General features: G+C 38.3%; 3 protein-coding genes across 3 annotated transcripts; 1 reads left to right on the top strand and 2 right to left on the bottom strand.

The window, feature by feature from the left end:
- Positions 1-3,645: 3,645 nt before the first annotated feature.
- LOC109216306 lies at positions 3,646-5,145 on the bottom strand. Its single transcript, XM_019380450.1, has one exon. It carries the CDS (start codon positions 5,143-5,145, stop codon positions 3,646-3,648), a length of 1,500 nt encoding a protein of 499 aa, XP_019235995.1.
- Positions 5,146-11,023: 5,878 nt separating this feature from the next.
- On the top strand, positions 11,024-14,867 carry LOC109216309 (alpha-1,4-glucan-protein synthase [UDP-forming] 1-like). Its single transcript, XM_019380453.1, has 4 exons — positions 11,024-11,402; positions 12,037-12,287; positions 13,078-13,246; positions 14,254-14,867. Exons 1-4 carry the CDS (start codon positions 11,091-11,093, stop codon positions 14,593-14,595), a joined length of 1,074 nt encoding a protein of 357 aa, XP_019235998.1. The 5' UTR covers positions 11,024-11,090; the 3' UTR covers positions 14,596-14,867.
- A 1,894-nt stretch (positions 14,868-16,761) lies between these two features.
- LOC109216307 (probable tRNA (guanine(26)-N(2))-dimethyltransferase 1) lies at positions 16,762-26,347 on the bottom strand. The gene is made up of 13 exons (XM_019380451.1): positions 26,019-26,347; positions 22,763-23,056; positions 22,556-22,643; positions 21,926-22,047; positions 21,576-21,715; positions 21,426-21,498; positions 21,068-21,156; positions 20,871-20,976; positions 19,118-19,330; positions 18,631-18,825; positions 18,134-18,211; positions 17,377-17,497; positions 16,762-16,937 (listed from the first exon to the last, which is right to left on the bottom strand). Exons 1-13 carry the CDS (start codon positions 26,157-26,159, stop codon positions 16,900-16,902), a joined length of 1,698 nt encoding a protein of 565 aa, XP_019235996.1. The 5' UTR covers positions 26,160-26,347; the 3' UTR covers positions 16,762-16,899.
- Between the last annotated feature and the right edge of the window lie 786 nt (positions 26,348-27,133).

The following is a 27,133-nucleotide window of genomic DNA, read 5'->3' as shown; positions in this document are numbered from 1 at the left end:
TAACTTTTGTTTTTTCAAACTAGTAAACCCACGAACTCAAACCCTCATTTTTTTAAACTAGAAATCAAAAATTGATATAATACAAAGAAAAAAAATGGAAATGCATAATCCCTAAGAAGAATAACAGATCTACAGAAAAATACCAGAAGAAAAGAGGAAGGAGAAACAAACAACAGATTGTGCATTTCTATGTCTGTGGAAGAGCCTTCGCCGGAGAAAGGGGCATGTCGATATTTGTGAGAGTTTTGAGGGCTCAAGGGTTTGTTATGTCTACAAAGTGAGATAAAAATAAAAGAATTAAAAATTTACTAAGAAAAGGTTATGGATCGGGGCTTAGCAAACTTAGGAGCGGGAAAATTAGGTGGGAAACAAACAACCGTGCCCACAATCTTTTTTTTCACATGACCGTTGCGATAGATGATTCTATAGCAACAGTTATGAAAATCGTCGCCAAAGTATCATCTATTGCAACGGTTATTGTACTAATGTAACGGTTTGCTTTCAGAAGTGTTTCAGTAGGTCTTAGAGGCTTAGGGAACGCCTATAATCGTTGCAATAGATTGTATATAGCAACGGTTATAGGACCGTTGCTAAAAAAACCGTTGCCTGTTTTCTAGTAGTGTACATAACTCCACAGTCTTTGTTTCAGGAAGATCGGGCAGTTATATTCAAACTCCTGAATGTTGAGTACAGGGACGGTTGTTTGACCTTAAACACTAGATAACACTTGAGGCTTCATGCTATTGCGACGTGCCTGTCATGTTAATCCGAAATTTCGACTCGGCGGTACTTCTATCTATCGCGATAGAGTTGAATTTGGCACCGATATACTTGCTGCTAAATTGAAAGCTTCGTGCAATTGGCACCGATCCCTATAGAACCAAGAAGCTTCGTGCAGTTAGCACCGTGAGCTCTGTCATCTCTATCATCTTTTTGTTTTATTTTTGTAGCCTTGGCAAGAGAACTTTATGGAGAACATAATCTTCTTGTTGTTTGACAAGTAAACACAGGGACCGACTTCTTATTATAGTGGCCAAAGACGCACATTGTAAATTCCCAATTCCAATTTTCTTGAAGAAGTGACGAAGCACTCCATTCTTGAAATTTGTCATAGAAGGCTAGATGAAACATTTCCACCTTGAGGCTTGGTGAGAAATTTGCAGCGACCGTATTCCATCCTTGACGAGCGAGCACGTGGCACATCTCATCCTTGCAGAGCGACCGTATTCTTCTTTGCAAGCGAGCATGTGGCGCATCTTATTCTTGTAGCTTGGCGAAATTGACACTACCTGGAGCAGTCCTTTCCAACCTCGGCGAGCGAGTACTTGGCAAATCTCCACAAAAATATTCATCCTTTGATGTAGGTGCGATCAAATCACCAGCCGCTTATTCCTAAAGAAACATGACTCGAAGGGACGCAGCATATCAAAAATTAACAGCCAAGTTCCTTGAGGATTAGCCGCAATATTTCTTTTTCAAAATAGATACACATGTTCAGCAATTTGACTTTGCAGCACTATGCAATCTCACCAAAAGATCCATATCTCGAGATCGGAGCGCTCCAATTGTCATCCGTTTGATTCCGCAGGATTAGAACTTCATACACTGCAACATCTCCAAAATGTAGGGCCAAAATCCATTAGGACAAGCGGGAATAAATTTTTGAAACTGATGCTCTTGTCTGTCGTTTTTACTTCACAGCACTGTACGTTCTCGTTGATAAGTTGATATCTCGAGCTAGGAGTGTCCCAATCGCGAGCCGTTTGCACCATTGGAAAGAAAACTCCGTCACCTATAACACCTGAAAATTTCGCAGCAGGATTCCCTCCAGAATGGCTGCAATAACATTCTGAAATTGCTCCTGATATCTGCCGCACTTGCAATCCAGCTTTGTGCACTTTTGTAGAAAACTTCATATCTCGAGCTAGGAGACTCCAAATTGCGATCCGTTTGTGCCGTTTGAAAGTACACTCATAGAGCTGCAATACATATGAATTTCGTGGCAGAACTCCTTCCGAGATAGAAACAGAAAATTCTCAAAGTCCACCTAGCTGCAGTAACTTTCAGATTCGTGTAGTTCCGGCGAAAAAATCATATCTTGAGCTAGGGGCCTCCAAATTGCAAGAGGTTTGTGTTCTTACAAACTAGACATCAAAATCTACAACATATAAAATGTTAGGAGCAGAACGTCTTCAAGAAAGAGTCCGGATATCAGACCGAGGTGTCATACAAGATGTGGAGCCACCCCTTCACCAACTATTGCACTTGATTTGTTGATAGTCTTGAAGTTCATCAATGGCGGCTCCCATGGTGATTGGGACCTTCAACCAACAATTGAGGATGGCATCAAATGTCGTCATACAGACTTGGAAAAGCATTTAGACACGTCAGCAATAAAGCCTAGTTTACGATCATCTTCATGATTTAGGCTTTTGTATAGAAAAATATCTAGTTCCTGTTGTTTCTACATTTTTGGATGTATCAACTTTTGTACTATTGAAGCAATAAAACATCTTTTATACTTCAACACAAACCGTCTCCTTTTCCTCATAGATATGTGCCTCTACACTTGGAAGAATTAATGTAATGATCCGATGATGCCAAATTTTTATTTTTTTAAAACTCATGCGACTGAACTTAGAAAGAAACTCTAAGCTGCCTACGTACCTCGGTGAAGAGGATCAAGTCATAACGTAGTTCAGAGGGATGAGTTTTTTTTTGTCCTAATTTTTGCCTAGGCCGCCTCTCGCGAGGTTTTCAACCTAGCGGACTTTTTTTTTTTGGCCGTACACAGTTTAGACTCATGTGGGTCAGGAGTGTAGCAACGTGCAGTTTAGGCTCATGCATCAAGGAGCGTCATGACTTGTAGTTTAGGCTCGTACGTCGAAGAGCGTCATGACTTGCAGTTTAAGCTCGTACGTCGAGGAGCATAGGCGACTTTCATGGGAAGTACTGCTTCAGAAATTTTTCGTTGATCGGACCAACTCTGAGACCGTCCTTATCGATAATTTTGTATGCGCCGCTTGAATAGGCTTCCTTCAAAACATATGGCCCATCCCATTTTGAGGTAAACTTGTCGCCTATGCGTTTGTTGAGGATTATGGGTCGTCGAACGGCTAGGACTAAGTCTCCCACTTGGAATGATCGTGGCTGCACTTTCTTGTTGAAGGCTCTAGCTAGTCGAGCTTGATAGCACTCCAATTTTTGTTGCGCTTCTAATCTTTTCTCATCCAAGGCCTCTAACTCTGCTAGGCGAAGTTGAGCATTCTCTTCGGATGTGAGCCCTTTTTGGATTGCGATCCGCAATGATGGAATTTGTTGCTCCAACGGAAGGATTGCTTCTACGCCATACACCAAAGAGTACGGAGTTGCTTGTGTAGCAGTTCTGAAGGTTGTCCGGTATGCCCACAAAGCTTCACCAATTTTCTCATGCCAGTCTCTCTTGTTCTTTGCAACAACTTTCTTCAAAAGGTTACCAAGCGTCTTGTTAAAAGCTTCAGCAAGACCGTTAGCGGGTGCATTATACATTGAAGACTTATGTTTCTTGAAGCCGAACTTCTCGCACAAACTCTTCATGAGCTTGTTGTAAAATGGCATTCCATTATCGGTGATTATGTATCTTGGTATGCCGTACCTATAAATTATTTATGACTTGATAAAATCGAAAACGATCTCCTTTTTTACCTCCTTGAGTGGAGCAGCTTTGGCCCACCTAGAGAAGTAGTCTGTAGCGGCCAATATGTAAATATGTCCCTTTGATGACTTTGGAAGCGGTCCAACAACGTCAAGTCCCCATTCATCAAAAGTCCATGAAGCTACAGTTGGATGAAGAGGCACTGGAGGTTGGTGGATGTAGTTAGCATGAAATTGACACGCTTGGCATCTTTTGGCATGATCCATGCAATCCTTCACCATTGTCGTCCAGTAGTAGCCCATCCTCTTGATGCGGAAATGGAGCTTTGTACCCGATTGGTGTGCTCCACATGAGCCAGAATGTGCTTCCTCCATCGCTTGGCGGGCTTCTTCTTTGTCAAGACATCGCAAGAATAGTCCTTCAAAAGAGCGGCGAAACAATATCCCCTTATAGAAGATGAATCGTGGTGCTCTTCGTTTGATGTTTGTTCTTTGTCGCGGATCTTCAGGTAACTTTCCATGTTCAAGGTACTCTATCAGTGGTTGCCTCCAATCTTCTTCTTCAATCACTCGAACAGACGTATGATGGCTTTCGTTGATTTGAAGATCCAGAAGTCTAGGAATAACCCATCGATGACACACATATACCTTTGTTGACTCATTCTCTCCAAGTGCCATCGTCGTGGCCAAGTTAGCCAAAGCATCAGCCTTGCGATTTTCTTCTCTTGGGACGTGGTTTAAGAACACTCGGTCAAATTTTTCAAGTAAACCAGAAACGTATTCATGGAATGGCAATAGATCTTCCTTCTTTACCTCGTAACTTCCCAAAAGTTGGTTGATGGTCAGCTTAGAGTCGCCGTAGATCTCCAACTGTAGAATCTTCATTTCTAATGCCATTTCGAGTCCGACGATCAAAGCTTGGTACTCCGCGGCATTGTTGGAGCATGTTTCACCTAAAACAAAGGAGAATGGCAAGACTTGTCTTTCTGGAGAGATCAACACCACACCTGCCCCCGCACCGTTACGACGTGCAGATCCATCAAAGAACATTGTCCATGGTGGAAACTCTTCGATGAACAAAACGTCTTCATCTGGAAACTCATCCGAAAGCTCCCATTCCGCCGGAAGAGGGTGATCAGCCAGAAAATTGGCTAGTGCTTGTCCTTTCACAGCTTTTTGAGGTGTGTATGTGATCTCATATTGGTTAAACAATATGGACCATCTTGCTAGGCGTCCAGAAAGAACAGGTCGAGTCATCACGAACTTCACGGGATCTGCTCGAGAGATGAGTTTGATTGTGTATGCTTCAAAATAATGCCTTAGCTTCTTTATCGCATAAAGTAACGCTAAGCATATTTTCTCAACAGGCGTATAGTTCATCTCAGCTCCTATTAGAGTTCGGCTAAGGTAGTACAAGGCTTGTTCTTTTCCTTCCTCATTCTCTTGAGCAAGCAGTGCTCCAAGTGAACGTTCCTGTGCCGCGATGTAGAGTATCAATGGCTTCCCAAGCATTGGCGCCCCTAACACAGGTGGATTCAGCAAGTATTTTTTTATGCTTTCAAAAGCATTTTGACATGACTGATCCTAATGAAAAGGGATGTCCTTCCTCAATAGATGATTGAAGGGTTGACACCGTCCGGCTAGATTAGAGATGAACCTCCGGATGAATGCTAAGTTTCCTTAGAGACTTCGAAGCTCTCTCAAGTTCTTTGGCTTGGGCATTTTCTGAATGGCGTCAATCTTTGCAGGATCAACTTCAATTCCACGATGACGCACAATGAAGCCAAGAAACTTTCCTGAGGTAACTCCAAATGCACACTTGAGTGGATTCATCTTCCGGTCAAATTTTCTTAACCTTTTAAAAACAATTCGAAGGTCTTCAAGGTGATAACGCCTATTCTTCGTCTTTACCACCAAGTTATCAACGTAGCATTCAACCCTCTTATGAAGCATGTCATCAAAGATGTTTTGCATCGCACGTTGGTAGGTGGCACCGGCATTCTTCAGACCGAAGGGCATCACTTTGTAGCAATATATCCCTTTTGGAGTTCGGAAAGCAGTACACTCTTCATCCTTTGGAGACATTCTGATTTGATTGTATCCGGAGGACCCATCCATGAATGACATAGCTTCATGCCCTGTTGTAGCATCAACCATGAGTTCAATAATTGGCAGCGGAAAGTCATATTTTGGACATGCCTTGTTTAGGTCTCGAAAGTCAACACAAACAAGTATTTGACCATTCTTCTTCTTGACAGGTACAATATTCGATATCCATGATGGGTACTTCACCTCTCGAATAAATCCCGCCTCAATAAGCTTGTTGACTTCGACTTCAATTTGTGGTACTAGCTCAGGTCGGAATATGCGTTGTGACTGCTTCACAGGGCGTGTTACACTTTTGATCCCCAAATGATGAACGACTACCTTAGGACTAAGACCAGGCATTTCTTTTATATGACCAAGCGAAGACATCTTTGTACTCAGTCAATAACTTGGAGTATTCCTCCTCCTCCTGAGGCGTAAGAAGCGCACTAATGAAGGTGGGGCGTGGATGTTCCGGAGTGCCTAAATTGAGTTCCTTAAGCTCATCCACAGTCGATTGTCCGCCATCTTCTAGTTGAGGGGGAGCCTCGTGTACTTCATCATCAATGTCAAGGCATGGGATATCTTCCACAGTTATGTGATAGGATGTTTCCACAAAGTCTAACTTTTCTGTTTGACTTCCTTGGATAGTTTGCACGGCTTCTTTCTCTTTCTCTGCTTCTTTACGAGGTTGGCGAGTGTAAACAATGTTTTCCCTTTGCACCTTCAGCGGACCATCTGTGGATATTGACAAAATAGATTTCCTCTTCATACGTGATGAGAAAGCACTACAGATTTCTTTGTCAGCAACAACTTCAAAATGATCCCGCTCCTCATGGACTTGCTCCTTATGTTTTGACAGTATCTTTCTAGATGGCGACTTCCTTGTGGTCCCTAGGCGACAAAAGATAGAGGTCTTTGAGGTAGTGGAAACTTCTTTTAGATGTTTGGAAGATACACGTTCACCTTTGTGACTTAGCCTTTCAAACACCGAGACCGAAGGGGTTGAGCCTCCAATGCGATCAAATACTGAAGCCCGTTGTTTTATTTTCTTGCCCTTAACTTCCTTCATCTCCTCTACCGAGGTGTATTGTGATGAAGCTATCTCTTTGCTTCTCTTTGATGAAATTCGAAGAGGCTCTGCCAAACTGAACCCCAACCCAAACTTTGGAGTGGCGACGTAGTGCCCTTGTTTTCTCAACTTCATTTGGGACTCATTGAGCCCATGTATCTTTTCACCAGTGACTTCGTCTTTGAGTTCTCCTAGTTGTGATGGATTGGAGAAGTCATAACCAGACTTTTCAAGCAGTATGAAGGCCTTAGGATCATAGTGCCCTTTTATTTTATCAGCTTGGAGATTGACTTTAGCAGACTCACAAGTCACGGATGGGATTTGTGCAACTGGGACAGTCATATGCTCCTTCAAATGTTGGATATCTTTGTGACTCACTTGCTTCTTTGGAGTACATTCCTGTAGCAAAGGTTGCCCTTTCTTTTGACGCTCACGTGGAACATAGAGAAAAACCAGATGCTCCTCAGTCTTTATCTGTATGCCACCTTCAGATGATGATAGCTTAATGGAGACTTCTTCCGTTCCCTTCTTAGGCAGCTTGGTGGCAGTCCATTGAGCCTCATTTTCCTCTTCTGACTTGACATCAGCTTCGTCATCTGATGATGGTTTCTCCACTTTCGGTTCACAAGAATCTAGGTAGAATTTTGCGTCTGCAAAGTATGACTCCGTCTCAGTGAAAGGCTTGATGTCTGCATCAATTTTGACTATCTCACCATCTCTTGTGTACTTCAGACATTGATGCAAAATAGATGATACCACCCCATTCTCATGAATCCAAGGACGTCCAAGCAACAAGTTGTATGATGTTTTAGCATCTATGACGTGAATCAGGGTGTTTGAATTCATCTCACCAATGGATAATCCTACGCAGATCATACCTATGGCTCGTTGTCCTCCTTGGTTGAAACCTTGGATTGTTAGGCTACTTTTGGATAGCTCATCGATAGAGATCCCAAGCTTTTTTTAGCACCATCTTTGGCATGATGTTGACAGCCGAACCATCATCAACAAGTATGCGATTGAGATGTTGTTCCCGAATGGACCCTACAACAAACAAAGGTCTGTTATGTGGCTTAGACCCCAGCAGCAAGTCATCATCTGTGAATGAAATGGTTGCACAACATGTCATAACTTTTCTGTTATCATGATGTTCTTGTGTTTTCATTGGAGTAGGCTCATCGTCGCTTTCCTTTGTTTCGTCGGTACTAGAAACTACATGAGTTGCACTAACATGACCTCCATGAACGAATTTTCCAGGAAAGAATTCACGCAATGTGATGGGCTTTCGGAACTTCGGCGATAAGGCACCATTAATCTTCTTACTAATGGAAGATTTGATAATTCTTGGTGGTTGTAGCCTATCCACATCATTTATTTTTGCTCTTGGCTTAGGAAGTGGTAGCCTTAGAACTTCTTGATGTCTTCGTTTCTTGTAAGTGACTAGAGTCCAACCCTCATTGTCTTTGTCTTTGGACTGAGTGTCCAGATCTAGTGAACCTTCAAGAGTTTTCCTTGGAAGATCCACTTCAACGGGCTCGAAATTTCCAAATTGTAAGAAGGCAGTGCTTGACGCGTTCTTCAACCTTGAACACTCCTTTTCTTTGAGTGCGATGCTTGCATGATTTGCTTCTGCAATCTCATCCATGTCTATGATGATTTTTCCTTCACTTACAAGAGTCATGATTTTCTCCTTCAAGATGAAGCATTTCTCTGTAGGGTGGCTAATGACGCGATAAAACTTGCAGTATTTCGGATCGCCAACTTTACCAATTTCCTCTTGCCTTTTTGATTAAGGGAGATCGATGACTTTCTTAGCAAGCAATTCGTCAAGGATTATGGGTACATCTGAATCTGGAAATGGATAACCTTCGCCTCTAATTCCTTCAAGGTGGTACGACGTTTCTCCTCTTTGGGATATTGACTTGGGGTCTTATCCTCCTTCACCTTTTTCTTGGTTGTGACTTTCACGGAAGTTGCTTTCACCGCCATAGATTCTTTGGTTTGGTACTTTGATGCAACATTTTTCTTGAACTCCTTCTGATCAGCAAATGGAGATGCCTTTCCATGACTTGCAATGCTTAACTCCATGTCGTGCGCTCGTGTTGCAAGTTCTTCAAAAGTCCGCGGTTTGATCCCTTGTAGAATGTACAAAAGGCCCCAGTGCATTGCTTGAATGCACATCTCCACAGCAGATATTTCCGAAAGGCGATAATTGCAGTCCAAACTTAACGCCCTCCAACGATTAATGTAATCCACCATGGGCTCGTCTTTTCTTTGCTTGGTGCCTGTCAACTCTATCATGCTTACAGTTCTTCGGGTACTGTAAAAACAATTGAGGAATTCCTTCTCAAGTTGCTCCCAACTATCAATGGACTCGGGCTCCAAGTCAATATACCAGTCAAATGCGTTTCCTTTCAGAGAACGAACAAATTGTTTTACCAAAAGGTCACCATGCGTTCCAGCATTGCTACAAGTCTCGACAAAGTAGTTCCCTTTGTCATCAAATTGATGCAGCTTTGGTGGTTGATAATTGGTGGGCATGGTTAAACAATCAATCCTCTTAGTATAAGGCTTAGAGTAGTACAACGAACTTTGCGATGGTCTGCCATATTGAGCTCTGATGGTGTTTGTTATCATGTCTTGCAATTTTTGGACAGATAACGCCGCAACTGAAGTAGATTGTTTTTCCTTTTGAATGTTTAACTTTGCAAATGATTCCTCGACAGCTGTTTTCTGGGAGGTGAAGACAGGCGAACGAGGAGGGACATGGCTCGACTCTCCAGGTGCATAGGCCTCCAATTTGTTCATGAGTTGAGCGATTTGAAGGTCTTTGTCTTCAACAGATTTCTTCAAGACCTCTATAGTTTGTTCCATCATGGCAAACTTTTCGTCCACGTTAGTTGCGTCAGTCATCAAGGCATTGACTTTCGTTGAAACTGAAGAATCCACCAAATCCTCAAATCCGCCAAGGTTTGAGGCTGTTTGAGAAAGTTCGTCAAATATCGAGAATGGGGTGTTGCCCCCAGAGATTGCGGTTGCGAACGTTATATGAGATCCGCTTTTCGTTGCCATCTCCAAGGAGGCGAAGTATTCGGATCCATCCAAGCCACTAGCCTTGAACTTGCTTCGAGTGATTGGGCCAACATGACTGAGCTCGGCGGATGCGGCAACAGTAGCATCTTTGCATGAAACATCAAACTTGCGGAAGGCTATTGTAGCAGTAGATCTGGAGTTTGTAGATTTCAACTTGCAAGAAGGAGAGATGAAGAGCAGAATTTGTCCCACTAGGCGTGCCAAAATTTGTTTGCAACAAATTATTTGTGATACAAAAATAAATTGCAACCACAATATAAATATGAAGAAACATAATTTTATTCATAAAATGACGCGGGTACAATTCTGTTTATCCCCTTAATTCTTCTCTCCTGATTATCTCGGTGATTCGAGGGCTAGAACAGCGTGTTTCTCGAGCGTAGGATGGTGCGGGCTTTCATGGATTTATTTGATATCCATGAAGTATGTTGTGGATCTTCTTGAAGTATTTGATTATCAAGAAATATCCTGCCACTTCTTGATCTCTTTGCGAATATCCCGTGAGCTTATGGGATTTTCGAGATGATCTCCATTTTTTGAGATATTTTTTTAAGGATTATGTAACCCTTTTTATAAGAGTGATCTAGGGTTTTGGTAGAGTAGCCTCTACGCAACACTGATAGACTACTAGAATTTTAAGAAGTCTTGTAGTATCTTGAATTTAGGATTTAACTCGATCCATTAAGATTTCGATGTCTACAAATATAAAAGTAGTGTCCGAAAAGAAAGCAAACATCACATCAAAGTTTAATTATAAATATTTAAGGAATTTAAGTTCTTGTTAGTTGTGAAAATTGTATAAAAAAAAGCATCAAGGTTTTTGGAATGTGTCGTACAAATTTAAATTGTGGGAGTAATTACTATTTTCAAAAGGCAAAATGTCAAATTAGAAGATCAAGAAAAGACTCCTAACAACACATGGAATGACTCAATTTCTCCATATTTAGAAGTCATATTAGTTTCTTTATATCGTTCCAATTTTATCCGATATCAGTAACACCGAAGATTGGGGCAACGTCCTTTTTTTGAACAAGTCCCTACCGTATAATAACCCGCCTTTGACACCTCTCCACTCCACACAACGTCTTTTTTCTTGTATATAAAAGAACTTCTTCTTTATCTCTCTCACCCCATTCATTTTTCACTCTTTCCCAAAGCTAAAACACTCATAAAGCTAGACAAAAATTTCATTTTTCTTTTTATTATCATGGCCTCATTTTCTCCTCCCTTGAAAGATGAGCTAGACATTGTAATACCCACAATTAGAAACTTGGATTTTTTAGAAATGTGGAGGCCATTTTTTCAACCATATCATCTCATTATTGTTCAAGATGGTGATCCCTCAAAAACAATTATGGTCCCTGATGGCTTTGATTATGAACTCTACAATCGCAATGATATAAACAGAATCTTGGGTCCAAAGGCTTCTTGCATTTCCTTCAAAGACTCTGCTTGTCGTTGCTTTGGTTATATGATCTCCAAGAAGAAATATATCTACACTATTGACGATGATTGCTTTGTAAGTTCATTCTATCTTTTATTTCCCTTGTCTTTGGCAATCTTTATATTTTTTCCACGGGAAATATAATGCATGCATGCCGGTGGTATACATAAGATTTTGTACAAGCGATATGAGGTATAATATTATAACTTTACTTGTATGTGATTTTAGGTTTGGAGCTGTAGAGGTTTTAAAGCTTTACTTCATATCTCAAGTTGACATTTATGCATGGATTCGAGTTATATACGATGGTGTAAAACTATTCTTACAATACTCGTGTAGTTTAAAGTTAGCATATTTACTAGGTTACGAGTTAATGCTTATTATAAATATTTGCTTGTAATTAATTGCCTTCTAAGTGACTTGATTGTGTAAATATTTTTTGCGTCGATGATACATAGAACTTAAACTCACTTTACATTATGTCCAAACTATGTAGGTCTATTATATTATATGTATACACACACATACACACATAGCTCTTGAAAAAAAAAAACCGTGTGTGTTTGTGTGTATATACATATCATATGGAGTAATACACCTACATAGTTTGGACACGATGTAAAATTAGTTTAAGTTCTATGAAGCGTCGATGTAAATATATGTAATATTGAATGTTCGGCAAAGTGATATAGAATGATTTCTTGTATAGGTAGCAAAGGATCCAAGTGGAAAAGATATCAACGCATTGGAACAGCACATAAAGAACCTTCTGTGCCCATCAACTCCTTATTTCTTCAACACACTGTACGATCCATTCAGAGATGGAGCTGATTTTGTGAGAGGATACCCTTTTAGCCTTCGTGAGGGTGTCCCAACAGCAGTGTCTCATGGCCTATGGCTCAACATCCCTGATTATGATGCACCTACACAACTTGTCAAGCCTCTTGAGAGGAACACTAGGTTTGCTTTTTCTTTAAGTTATATGCACTGATAGTTCAAATTCATTGTCTACTTTTTCTAGTCGGTGTACATAGATTATATACGCTTATACATATATTATACATGCATATACATTCATGTTGGCTATTTTTAGTTTAAGCGGTTGAGTGTACGACTGTTTAGGTTAGTTCTTTAATTTTTGTTTTACACTTATGAATGTACTTTAACTTGTTATAGCAGGTAATGTACCATTTATATAATGTTATCAATCAAGATTATTTAGGAGAGCGGGCCGAAGATACTGTGTTATTATACAACCTATCTTACTTTTACCTTCCATTGTACTTTGGGGCTATCATTAGCAAATCGTCTTGTATTTATATTTGACCCTAAAAGAACTTTGACGTGAAATATAACAAAGTGAGTAAGTTGAAAACATAGTCATAAGTAGACAGGTGAATTTAGACCTTTTTTCCAAAAGCATTTTCGCACATGGAATCCACAAATACATGCTGAAACTCCCTTAAAGTCGCAGACCAATACAAGATAATTTGCTGATAGCAACAGTATAAATAATCCTAGAATATAATAGGGGATAAAATTAAAACATTTCATATAGTAGAAATGTAAATATGAACCTTTTCGCTGCTAGTCACAAAAAAACACATGCAGCTGCTTTTAAGCGACTTATATGAATAATAATTCTTACATATAACCTCTTTAATTTATTAATTTGAGTGGCAAGTTTGATTTAAGAAAGTTTCTAGTTTTTTTTTATTTATTTAACTTGTGGGGAACATCTGTTGAACAGGTATGTTGACATGGTGTTGACAATCCCAAAGGGTACTCTGTTCCCAATGTGTGGTATGAATCTTGCATTTGATCGTGACCTTATTGGGCCTGCTATGTACTTTGGACTCATGGGAGATGGCCAGCCCATTGGACGTTATGATGATATGTGGGCTGGTTGGTGTTGCAAGGTTTGCACCTTTTCTTTTGTTAATTTCTGAAGGGTGAAATTCAAAAATAGCCAGATTTACAAGTGGTAATTGAAAAATAACCATCATTTCAAAAGTAATGAAAATTTAGCCACTTTTCATGTAAAGATAAATATGAACGAAAATACTGTTCAAAATCCAGAAAATATTCCAGCATAATATACTGGAGTTTTTAGTATAATATACTGGAGTTCCAGCATAATATGCTGCAAGTTCATACACAGGTGCTCCAATCTCCAGTATATTATGCTAGGACTTTCCTTGTGCTGGATTTCTAGAATAATATGCTGGAAGTTCATATACAGGTGCACCAATCTCCAATATATTATGCTGGAACTTTCCGTGTTGCAGCAAAATAGTGGCTATTTTCAATTACTAGTCCGGAAACTGTCTAGCCTATGCTATTTTCACATTTCTGAATTATATCACTACTCCGTCCAAATTTGTTTGTACATTTTACTTCTCGAGAGTTAATTTGATTAATTTTAAAAATAAATCGTACTAAATTATTAACTTTTGATCAAAATTTAGATACTTAGAAATACATATAGGTTACAGTCAATTGTGGTTTCTCTTATATCAAAATGACAAAAGATATATTTTGCAATGTTAGTTAAGCACTTATAGTTTTACTCTGGAGAAGCACAAAGTACAAAGATCTGCGAACATAAGAAATATCCACTCGTTTCAATTTATGATAATTTTTCATCTATAATGTATTTAAAAGAATGATATATTTCTACATATGTGCACCATTTAACTTTAATCACTTAAACTTCTCATTTTCTATTAATGACATACTTTTTATAGTCATATAAATGCCATGCATGATATGCTTAAGAATTAAGATCACAAGCTCCAAACATCTTTATTTTTTCAATTTCTTGCCCAATCAATTATCCTCATATAAATGGAAACGGAGGGAATAATATCTTTGGATAGCAAGATCAGAAAATTTGGATCGCGCGTTGATTGAACTATTTTTACAGGTAATATGTGATCACTTGGGATTAGGAATCAAGACTGGATTACCCTACATCTATCACAGCAAGGCTAGCAATCCATTTGTGAACTTAAAGAAAGAATACAATGGTATTTTCTGGCAAGAAGACATCATTCCATTTTTCCAGACATTAACCCTCTCCAAGGAGTCTACTTCTGTCCAAAAATGCTATGTTGAACTTTCAAGGCTTGTCAAGGAAAAGCTTGGGAAAATAGATCCTTATTTCCTTAAGCTTTCAGATGCGATGGTCACTTGGATTGAAGCTTGGGACGAGCTCAACCCAGCTTCTAAAGATTCTTCCAAAATTCCCAATGGCACTTCCAAATGAAAATGTCACTCACTAATTGTGACATTTTAGTTTCAAGTATTAATAGTCTTCGATTTACTTAGTTTTGCAGTTGCATTGTTTTAATATTTCCTCTTGGACTTCTAGGTTTAGTCAAATTAATAAGGGGATGATATCAGTAGATATGATCCTCCTCCATTGTTTTTTAGTAGACTGCTAAGAGCCACAATGTAGGGCTTGTATACTGGTTTACCCTAGATTTCTAGTTTTTTTTCTTGAACTTGTTATGAGAATGAGATCTAGACTTCTATTTTGCTATTAAAGTTTTTTTTTTTTTGGTTTATCCATCATGTGTCCAAAACTTAATTAATCTGGATTCATGCCATAGAAAACTTACTGTGACCAGTGGCAAAACCGGAAATTTACAAGGAAATTCGGAAAAAAACTTAGGATGTCACAGTTGGGAAAGTATGACCTAACGCAACTTTTAAACCCCCTTCACTACAATACTTGAATATTTCTTCTTGTCAAAGAGGATTCAACAGCTCATATATAGCCAAAAAAAAAAAAAAAAAAAAAAGATCATTGATGCCCTGTTTGCATAAAATTAATTTTCCGATGAAGGAATTTTCAGGTTGTCATGTTGGAGATGTGAATAGTCCTCTCACGAGCAGACCAAAGTAGTCATCGGTTTAATTGATTTTAGATTTAACACAGTAGTTTAATAAATCAAAGGGGTGGTTGATCTGATAATTTTCAAACTTGACAAGGAAATCAGCTTCAGTAATTTCTGATATCAATGAAGATTTAGATTGAATCATGGCAGATACTGTACACATTATTTGAACATTTGTCCAATATAAGGCATCTCAGCCTATATCTAGTGGGTTGTGATCTTTTTTTCCCTTTCCCTTGGGAAGTTTCAAATCTTAATTTCTCAACCTGCTGGGTATATAAGGTCTGGTATTTGTAGTTGTTGAAGGAAAGATTCCGTACTATTCAAGTGTATAAATTTATCGATTGATGACTTGGCAATACCAATTAAAATTCTGGAGATGTATTCGTTTTCACAGTAGATCTCATTCATTTTCAATTTAATGTGGGAAAGACTAAGGCTGTTGCATTTGCTGGACTCAGTATTCAAAATCCAGGAGTCATCACTATCGCGAATGCAGTTTTTGGTTCAGACCCACCAATAAATCCTGATGTTCTCATAAAAGCATTCCAAGTTGACAAGAAAGTTGTGGATTACCTCCAACTGCTTGTGTCACATAAATAAGTAATCGTGACGACTGGTTTTCCTCTCCATTTTAGTATGATGTATTATTATTGGATGAGGATATGTTATGGCCTGTTATGGAGTAATAATAATTTGTTACTCATGTTTAGGGAGGCAACAAACCTTTAGAAGCATTAGTTCCAGAAGAATACCAACTACATCAAGAAACAACTTAGTTATATTTTACAGGTACAATGAGGGGTGCAGCAATTTTTTCTTTCTCAATTTTATCAACTTTGAAAATCCTTGAGCTTTAATCACTGACTTCACAATACCACTAATCAAAATTCAGCATTTAGATGCAGAGAAAGAGAAACCCCAGTCCATAATCTTTCTTCTCTCTGTTTTGTTGGAAACAACAGTTACTGCAGCTTTACAGCTGACATAGTCATAACAACTATCAACAGTATGACAATCTAAGTTGCTCGGACACGGGTGCGGATCTAGAGGTCGGATCCTTCGAGATGTAAATTCTAAGATTCGGGATACGGATCCTAGTATAATACGGGTGCGGGGATCCGGCTAAAAATAATTCAAAAATATAAAAGTATCTCTAAATTATAAGAAATTATGTGTAATACTAACGTATAGCTTGTAAAGTGTGAATTCTTTTTTTATTCTCAAGTTGTAGATAAGTAAATGATTGATTTCCTAGATAAGGTATGCTATTTCTTCAAACTTACCCTAGTTTTGGTTCTGATTTTGGGAATCAGATTGTATCTCACCTCGAATTTTTCCGCCTGTCGTGGTCAAAGTACCCAAAATTGTTTGACCAAATCCAAGTACGGATCCCATACTCACACCCATACTAGTGTCATGTCGACACGGGTGCGGCACCTAAACTGTCGTGTCGGAGCAACTTAGATGACAATAGGCTAATGTTTTTACATAATAGTACTAATTTCTTTTTTTCTAAGAAAACGAATGGAGAACAAGAAATAATATGTTACACAGAGAACTTTTAAATCAGAGTAATATCAAAACTAAAACAAAAGGTAATAAAGGAAAGTGAAAATAGAAATGGCCTACCTCCTTTAAGATTCAAAAAACCGACACAAATGAAATATCTACCTCCCAAGTCCTACAAGCATTTTCACAATCCTCTCTGCAAGGAAACACAGAAGAAACAGATTATGAGAGGATAAAAAGCAGCACAAGACCAGTTTGGCCAAGATATAATTTATGAACCAGGCAGTGGCGAATGCAAGATTTTGCACAAGTGGTGTCGGTCTATTGTCGCGATTTGTCTTGTAAGAGGTTTGGATCTGAGCTTTTGGTGGATTTAAGGTTTTATTTCAGTCTAAAATTGATAGTTAACATCATATTATTTTCAAGTGGTTGCAACCTATTGTATGTATACTTATTATTTTTTTCAATTTTTTCTTTTCATGAAGCGGTGTCAGATGACACCCCTTAATAAAGAGTATCTCCGCCATTGGAATCAAGATCTTCAATCTTCTTACGTTTGGCTCCTGGCTCATCACTATCCTTAAGGCTGCTAAATGCATGTACTGCTTTGGTACCCAAAAGAGACACATGCTTACCGGTAATCTGGCGACCTGCCCTGAGTTTTGGGCCCCAATGCTTTTCGGGATTAGGAAGGAAACGAGCAACCTTCTTGGCCTGTGCCTTGCTAAAGGATGCAACAGCCCGAGCAAAATTAGCCTGAAATGAACATGAAGCTGAGTACAAGTTCCAGACGTAAGACCAAAAAAAGGACATATCAGCTGATGTGTTCCCGAAGAATCCAAAGATACAGTGAACTAAAGAACAAAGTGAGCTACAACACAAGCAGACACGTGTAAATAAGTGTACGCATATTTGCATGGATAAGGACATTGCTAAGTTTCTTAATGCATATGTTGTTATTTACCTCAAAATCCTTTTGATCTCACTGAAATGATTATATGACAGCAAGTTTGACATTAAAGAAACTCAAACTTAATTAGAATCATCGTAACTTTATAACGAGTTTGAAAGAATGCGGTAGCAATTCTAGTAATGGCGCACTCAGATGATGGCCTAACATTTGAATTCTAGTGAAACAGAAGTCACAGGAGACATCAGTGAGTCAACAAACTTGACCAGAACAGTTGGAGGATGAGAATACAACACCTTGATCTTTATATTACGCTCCTAACTAGCTTTGGAATAGTATATATTTTACAAATTCAACAAACTAGGATACGAAACTATCCTACTACAAAGCACAAAACAAGTGGGGAAAAAAAGATAAAGCATGGAGTAAGCGTTCTGGCACTGTAGCAGTAAATAGCTAGGGAAACAAAAGGTCAAAATCACCTGCAGAACAGGTTCCTTAGCAAGAATCATACTTCCAGCCTGGTTAGACGGTTGAGCTTTGACAGGATGATTTTTGACCTGCACATCGAATTTTATTAATTCTTCCACTATAACATGGAGAGCAAGTAAACGGTTGCTCATACAATTATCAGATTAGGCTCTACAAGAGAAACAATCTAACACAACTCAAATTATCATACAGAAACTAGTTGCAATGAAGTGTTAGGAGTTACTTCTCCTTTATCCTTCAGGGCTGCTTTTTCTTTTGTTCGTTCTTTTTCTCTTTGTCTTTTTTATTTTTGTTTTAATAGGTAAGTATTTCATTGATCAAGAGAAAAAACCAAACACAAAGATGGTGCTTGGCATTACATAGTCTGGCAACCCTCTAAACAAAAACAAAAAGAAGGGTTCCCATCTCTACTTTTTTTTTTCTTTCCTATCTTTAAGGCAAGAAACAAGTAAGAGCTGACGGAAACAAGCAAACAAGGTACAGTTACCCAGCAACGCATGATATCCCAAATGGTATGCATAGGAGCATCTGTTTTCAATCCCAAAGGATTCACATGAGTCCCCGATATGCGATATCCAGCATTGATTACAGCAGAGCGAAACATAACTGCTGAGGGAGAAGTGCATTTCAGTGTTGCGGAGATATTGTGCAAACTCAGAAACAGAGGAATATCAGGTAATTCCTGCAAAAAATCACACTTTATTGTTTAGGAATCCAATAAGAAGTCAAGCAGATCAGAAGTTCCCCTCCCCCAAGATAACCATTGAAAGTGTTTCTCCATCAATATGGTCTGCTATAAACAAGTGGTCACCAGGAACCACTGCTTTCCTTAAAGATTTTGTACAATGAGCATAACAGCATAAAAAGTAATGTTGTCACTTGCCAAAATAATCAGGGTATATATGAAAACAGAAAATAAAAGTTTAAAGAACAGAAGTGAAATAAGAATAATATCAATTATAGGCAAACCACACCTCTGAAATTGCTGTCAAAACAGCACAGATTCGATTATAAGCTGGATATCGTTCCTTAATTGATTTCACATCAGCAAGTATGGAAGCTACCCATTCTTGATCATGGATGGGCGCAGACCATATCGGTCCACCCATATTGAATTTTTTCCCACAATCACTGCACTCTTGAGGAACAGCTGGGCCAAATCCAGGGTGGTATCTGAGGCTGTTATCCTAAAGAAGCAGAAAAGATTCAATATAAATGTGGGTATCCACTTAAGTGTACGTTAAAACAATAACTCGTGAGGATTACTTATTAACAAATTCTATGTACAGAACCCATGATCTAAAGAAAAAAGGAGATGCCTTCTCCACTGCACGTATAACAGTCTCAAGGTTTCCTACAACTTTCTCCCAGGTAGTAGGCGAACCATCATTCAGCCAAAGGAACCATTATTCTTAATCTTCCACAATAGACCAAGAAAAAACACAGGTAAGCAGTTTTAATTGTTTAAACAGTTCTAATATGTTCAGCATTCTCTTCCCTATAATTGGACTTTCACACAAGGTCAGTTCATAAATCAAGTCAAGTACTATCAAGTCTGTCAAAGGAAAAAAAGGACTTTCATCTACTTTGTTTGACAGATTTGAATAGTACTACTTAGTTTGATTTATGAATTGACCTCTCTCTTTTCTCTTCAATATCTCTCCATTCTTTCTCCTTTCACCCTTCTCCCCTTCTGGTACTACATCAAAAAATAACAAGAGTTTAGGGGTGAGCAGACTGCAGGTTTTAGTTGGTCGTGATATGTATTCATTGAAACAAAATTTTAAGTAATGCATAGAAAAGATAATGTGATAGAAAGTGCATTGAAGAATTATGAGCAATTCTGCTTGTAAATTAACGCACTACAGAGAAATTTCCATTCTGACCTATTAAAGCCAATATCAGCACAATCAGAAGATGAATTTGAGCTAATAACTCCTGGTAACTATGAACAATACTATGAAGTTTCAGGGATCTACATCTTTAGGATGGATAAGATTAGAAATGAAGATATTCGGGAGAAGGTGGGCGTGGCTCCTATGGACGACAAGATGCGGGAAGCGAGGCTCAGATGGTTCAGGCACGTGCGGAGGAAAAGCCCAGAAGCCCCGGTAAAGAGGTGTGAGCGGTTGGCGTTGGCTGGTACGAGAAGAGGTAGAGGGGGGCCTAAGAAGTATTGGGGATTGGTGATCAGGCAGGACATGGCGTGGCTTCAGATTTCCGAGGACATGGCCCTTGATAGGAAGGTGTGGAGGTTGAGCATTAGGGTTGTAGGTTAGGAGGTAGTTGAGCATTTTTCTACTTCGTTCTGGGTGAGAGACTAGCCTGATAGGGTTTTGGCTTAGACTGCTAGTGGTTAATGCTGTGTCCATACTATTTCATAATACCGGGCCTTATTTACTTGTTACTGTTATTGTATTTCATCTATTTTCTGGCCCTTATGTTGTTGTTACTATTTCTATGATTCCTGTTGATGGTACTAATTTATTGTCTCTGTTCGTCCTCTTGAGCCGAGTGTCTTTCGGAAACAGCCTCGGGGTAAGGGTAAGGTCTGCGTACTCGCTGCCCTCCCCATATCCCACTTGTGGGATCACACTGGGTTGTTGTTGTTGTTGTTGTTGTTTTAACTATATCACCTATGTATCTAGGCCAATGTTTGAGTATGAGCTGCTCAGTCCAGCACAGGCAGTTCTTCCGATACAGTAGAAATTTGAATTGGATGCAAACCTTTGAGATAGTTCTTCCGACTGGCTGAAGATGGAAAGAATCACAACCAGTGCACTGATAGACATATGAGAGCTTCAGAGGAGTATTCTTCATAGCACTTGCTGAACTGTACACAATGAATTGAACTCTTTAAATACCCTGACAGAAACCTATGAAATATGGGGCTAACAGCTGGAGTATAATGGAGAAACTCGTACCTATAGATACGAACAAAAACACGTACATAGAAGTCCATCTGAACAGATAATACTGGAACAATATATCTTTTGTATCGATTTGCATGGCTCTGAAATAAAATAAGAAATAATAATGAAATAAAATTTAATCAGATGAATTGAAAACCATAATGGTAGAAAATCGTTATAGAGAAACAAAAACGAGAGAACACCAGATACTCTCTTAAACACGACAGGGAGCCGCGTATAATGATAGAAATCACAAGGAGACACCAGATATCAAGACATCTGACTTCTTAATAGGAACAGATAACGAAAACTTTTTTATTGAAAAGGTAATGATAAGGAATAGACACGAAAGCTTCCACAAAGCAAGTACCTCGATGCAGGCAAGAAGGATCCGCAAAGCCATTTCATGGCAATATTTCCCTCTCAAAGGATAGGAGCCATATCTAGTTGCACAAGTAAGATTTGTTCAATGATGAATAAAGTTAGATAATGCCAGAAGCAAGGAGAATATGTTGGTTACTTGGAATAGCATACTTCTCCATTTCCCCCACATAGCACTGCCAAATCAGTAGCAGTACACATTAACATCCCCCCATCTGCAACTGATTGAACAGCAGAATCCAAGAACAGAGATGGTGATCCATACGGATCAAGATCAACCTGCAATACAGTAAGCAGAAATATAAGAATGATAGTTCATCTCTGTAGATGAATTAGTTAAGCTTCTTTTTGAAGATATAACTAACTGGGAAACTAGAAATTATCCTAAGTAATTTTGCTCATTACGGGCAATTACTAGATGCAGCTCTAGATAAAAGGTCATTTCCATTGAAGAATGTAAAAATACAATAGCTTATAATATAAACCTACCACATCAAATTCTTTGGGATGGGTAAGCATATAAACTCGAGCATCCGCAAGGTGGGACTCCAGCTTTGAGCATGCCACAGGACCATTGAATCTTATGTTTCTCCTGCAAGCTTCAACAGAGACTGCAAAGGGAAGAAACATGACAATCTCAGATGGTGACAGAACAAACTTTTATGTATACAAAATCTGAACTCTTGATATTCGTTTTATACATACATTAGTTTGTGGACAAGTTTAACAAGATCTATCATTTACTGACTACATAAGATGCTCTGAAAACTTTTTCACAAGATAAAGATTTTTCATAAAGAAATAAAACTTTAGGAATCCACTTTGTTCGACCCACCCAAGTTAACAAACCAGTACTTATCATTAAATGAAGAAGTTCACACACATGTCTGACTACATAATACGCATGTATTCTAATCAGATGCTCAGATTTAAGCTAAACCTTGTGAAACTATTCTACTGAAACATTCTTACGTTTCTCTTTGCTTTCTATGTATGACATTCTCATATTTCTTTAATCCAACGGTGCAATAGCTTCTCTCCCTTTTCCTCTTATTTTCTTTCCCTTGGTTAAGGAATGAGGGCAAGGTGCAACAAGACTTGCTAATTCGATGGAATCACCTTTATCATTGTCAAGGGCCACAACTTGACCAATTCCTTCTACTTCACGTGCATATCTTAAAGCCCTCAATCCAGAAGCTGAAAGAGCCTGTTAAATAAAATTGAAAAAACAAATCTTAATCATTGTAAAGTTCTGCTTTTAAGTCTTACTGAAGACAGATTGAATAACCAGTAAGACGTAACAATCAACAGAAAGTGACCAAAAACCTCAAGAACTCGTGCTGGCTTCAGCTCTTCTCGGTCTTTTCCCCGTAGATTTCTGGTCGGTGCCCCTGAGATGCTACATGGTTCATCCGAGGACATCTCTTCTAAGAGTTCATATCCATCATTGAATTTTCCATTATACTGCACAGAATCAGCTGTAGGTTCCATTCCAGAAACTGATTCATCTGGTACTTTAGGGCCAGTCTTCACTCGTCTGTCCAACGTTGATTCATGCTCCAGCTTGCGCTGTGATATAAAGGTCCTCAAAACAGCAATAGACATATCTCTATTATTCACCTGGTGTTGATAGATTTAAACTATCAGATCGTGATATCCCAAAGTGAAAAAGATGAGCTGCATTATGGTGGCTACCACAACCCTTGAAGGTGCCAGTGTAAATTAAAAAGTAAAAAGGGTACATAGTTACATACTCCTTATGATGCAATGGTATATCAGTAAAACACAAAAACAGAAAAGTAATTACATGCATTTTCTATATTACCAAATAAATACCACAACTTATGTAATAGATTCACTTAATGCCCAAGGAGATGGCCGGGTTACTTAGGCATAGGAGTAAAAACCTTGAAATCTCAGGGTTTTTTTTTTTTTTTGGTTAAACACCCCACGATGGGAGCAGATTTCATTACCAAGGCAAATAGAGTTTACAACATAGGCCATTTGCCTTCCAAAAAATGGACTGGAGGATCTATTACCTTCTAGTCAGACTATACCAACTTACATTACCTCACAAAAAAGTTAGCCTTATCGTATCTAACTCTAACACTAGGAAGCTGCCACGAGTCTAGCTGGAAAGATCCTTTTGCCATCCTTGGGAGCTGCTGCCAGTTATAGAAAAACTGAGGTTCCGTGCTATCTGCTGCATGTTTTGCCAAGCCATCAGCCACCTGATTTGCTTCCCTATAGCAATGTGTTATTGTGCAATTCACTTGGTGTAAGATCTGAGAAGTATCTTCAATTACTTCCTTCAACTTAAAGTTGTTGGTTTTCCCATCCACTAACATATTAGCAATGAGTAGTGAACCCAATTCAAGAATGCACACACCATTCCAACCCAAACTTGGCAGCATAAGCTTCTGTCTGATTATTGTTGTTGCATTCAATTGGAATTGAGAATGCCGTGGTCATGTTTCCACTAGTGTCTCAGGTTCAAATCCCATTTACAACACTCATAACTTCAACACTAGTCCATTTGCTCCTCCGTTGTTATTGGGTAGCTTTCTCCTATATCTGAGCTTGTGACAAGCTCGCTGGTGGATTAGTCAAGGTGCAAACCAACCGACCCAAATACCACAGCCATTAAAAGAAATCCAAAAACACTATCACAACTTAACCATGCTCTTGCTTCTGTACCAGCAATACCAAACTTCACATCTCGTGCCCTAAAAGAATGATTAAAATCATTGTCCTCTGTTTTTCATAAATATTTACCTATAATAACCTTGTAAGTGACTGTAAATATTTTTTAACAGTGACAAAGTAGCGCATACGATCATGTTCATCCTCAGTGTATTAAATACTCCGCCCTTGGTTCTGAAGAGTGTGCTTGAATGACCTTTTTGTGCACGTGGCCTCTATGTGAATCGATCTCTCTGCTGTAGAATGTGATGCCAGAGAGTCCGTTGGAAAAATAGAAAGTCTCCCTCTCTCCCAAATCTCTCACTATCTCACATGTTACACCACAAGAGCAGTGATTCATTGTCGTAGATGTTGCAATTTCTAGTGCCATACGTTATATCTCTCACTTGAGACTTCTCAATGTACAAATAGTTTCTTATATGCTATAACCACCTTCAGTAAGAAGTATACTTCCACAATCTCAATTGTCAAAACAGGTATGAGGTCAAACGGCTAGTATTCGTAGATAAGCGCCCATAAATTTTTTTAATAATACCCATAATGAGATTGGAATGGCGTCCACCTAGTACAACTAAAGAAAAAGAAGAAGCAACACACAAGTAACGACCTCTTTGGCAAAATATCAAGCAACTATATGACATGATGATTGCAATAGTCACCTCACCAGCTATAAGCCACTTACGAAGGTCACACAAATAAGCTCACAAATGTATTGTTGGTTCTCGGTTAGAGAAGACAGAGCAGTGAGGATTTCCCTCAATCTCTAATGCTAACCTGGAAGGCTGCAACCAAGAATAATTGCAGCTACAGACTAAATGCAATGTCGTATTCTTGCAACAGAGAATGTACAGAATAATTTTAAATAATGCAATTGCTTGCCTCTTCTGCCAGTTTGAATCACAGAGTGGTACTCAATGCCCGACCTCTTAATTTGATGAAAAGCTTTGAACTTCAGCAATATCTTTCAGCTTAACTCAAGGTCAAAGCAGTGGTGGATGAAGCATATCATCTATGGGTTCAACCGAAACCAGTATTTTCCACGCGGATTATAGATACATATGTGAAAAATCATTAAATTTTTTGAACCCATAATTTCTAAAGTGTAATGGGTTCAGTGATAAAAACCTAAAGATTGGACTCATCAAACTTAAATCGTACATCTGGCTCTGACTTAAAGGCAATGACAATTCAATGATCAAGTCATCAAATTGATAATGGGAAGAAATCACACAAACACATTTTTTTTCTCGCGAAACTACAAATGTACCAATACTCCCTCCATTCCAAAAATAATGACACATTTCTATATCTAAAACACTTCAGCATGACTTTCTCCTTTTACCCTTAATGAGAATCTTTTACAATCACACAAAAGTTACAATATGTTTAAGACCACCGGTTTCAAAAGTCATACATTCTTTCTCTTAGCTGAGTCAAGCTATGTAACATAAATTGAAACTGAGAAACTGCTACTACAATAGCACGGGCTGATGCAAGTGTTAATCAGAGTATATGCCCAAACTTACTACCTTCCCTTTGACCTCCACATATATAGTTAAAAAAAAATTTTACACATACTCTTCCTATCCCAATTTATGTGAAGCACTTTCCTTTTTCTTTGTATGTGTAACATTTCTTCATTTAGAAATAATTAACTTTAAACTTCGCATTTTACACTTAATGAGACTATTTATATTTATAACCACACACATGTCTGTGACTTGTTTCAAACCACAACTTTCACAGTAATGAGACGGAGGAAGTACTTATTTTTACCAATTTCGCACCCCACAATAACAAATAAGTAATGGGTCCAGCTATTGTATTTTACGCACTTAAAATCTTGGATTAAAAGTTCTAAAAAAAAAAAAAAGAAGACCTGGGTTTTGTTGTAAAAGACTTGATTTTTGGAATGCATAAGAATCTCAGCTTCTCCTTCTTTGATGATGGTGTAATCATTGAGGTCAAAGGAAGTGTCTTTCTGCTGCTTCTCGTCATCCCCTGTTTTCTCCTTATCCATTGATGAATTGGGATTTTTCTGTTTTAAAAAGCTTGAAGGGAGAATCGGTATATGCAGGGTGAACAACTTACCTTCAACAACCTTAAACCCCTACTTCCACTCTCACTCTATGAAGAAAAAGAGAGAATGTAGAAATGGTACCCTTTGTTTGGGGTAAGTTCAACATGGTCCTTTACTACAAATTGAATATAAAAATTTCCATTTGAATTTTTGATTTTAGGATTGAAGAAGTGATAATCCAAATTTAATTAAAGTAAATTCGGATTGGATTGGATTGGATTGGATTTTTTAAGTTCGTTTTTGAATTAATCAATTTGAATATTTCAGATTTTGATATTTGAGATAGTAAGTTGAGTTGTTTCTTTTTCTAATAAAAATGAACATTCATGCGAAGTATTCATATTAAATTGCCTAACTAGTTACTTATTTTTACCACAACCATCCAATAGAGTATTCAAGTAATAAAATCATTATCGACAAAATTATTCTATTTTTAGTAATTTGGAATACATCAATTTTTTATTTTTATTTTTTCAATATATCATTTCACATGACTAAACCTTAGCAATTTCGGTATGTGGTTCTGAAATATTCCATCAAATAATTAGAAAAGTAGGAGAATAAGAATATGAGTGGGGGTTTTCTCTCATGAAGGAGTTGAATTAAGAGTAGGAAATTTTGGTTTATTAGGAAGTTGTACACTAAATGTTAAGTAGCTGAAGAGATGTAACCTTATGAGATTCACTATTATACCATTATATTTATAGGCGGATCTAGAATTTCTATTTGATGTGTTTAATCTTTAGGTTCAAATCACTGAACCCTGCATTCACTTTGAGGAATTCTTAGAATCTTGTGTAAAATATTCTAACAATTATGTTATTATTGTAAGGAACTCTCTCATCTTGTCAATAACGCTCATATATGTATGTGAATCACAAATATGTATATATGTTATTTGTAAATACTTCTCA

This window comes from Nicotiana attenuata, unplaced genomic scaffold (assembly GCF_001879085.1).
Source record: "Nicotiana attenuata strain UT unplaced genomic scaffold, NIATTr2, whole genome shotgun sequence".
Taxonomy (NCBI): Eukaryota; Viridiplantae; Streptophyta; class Magnoliopsida; order Solanales; family Solanaceae; genus Nicotiana; species Nicotiana attenuata.
This window is presented reverse-complemented; position numbering and strand designations above follow the sequence as displayed.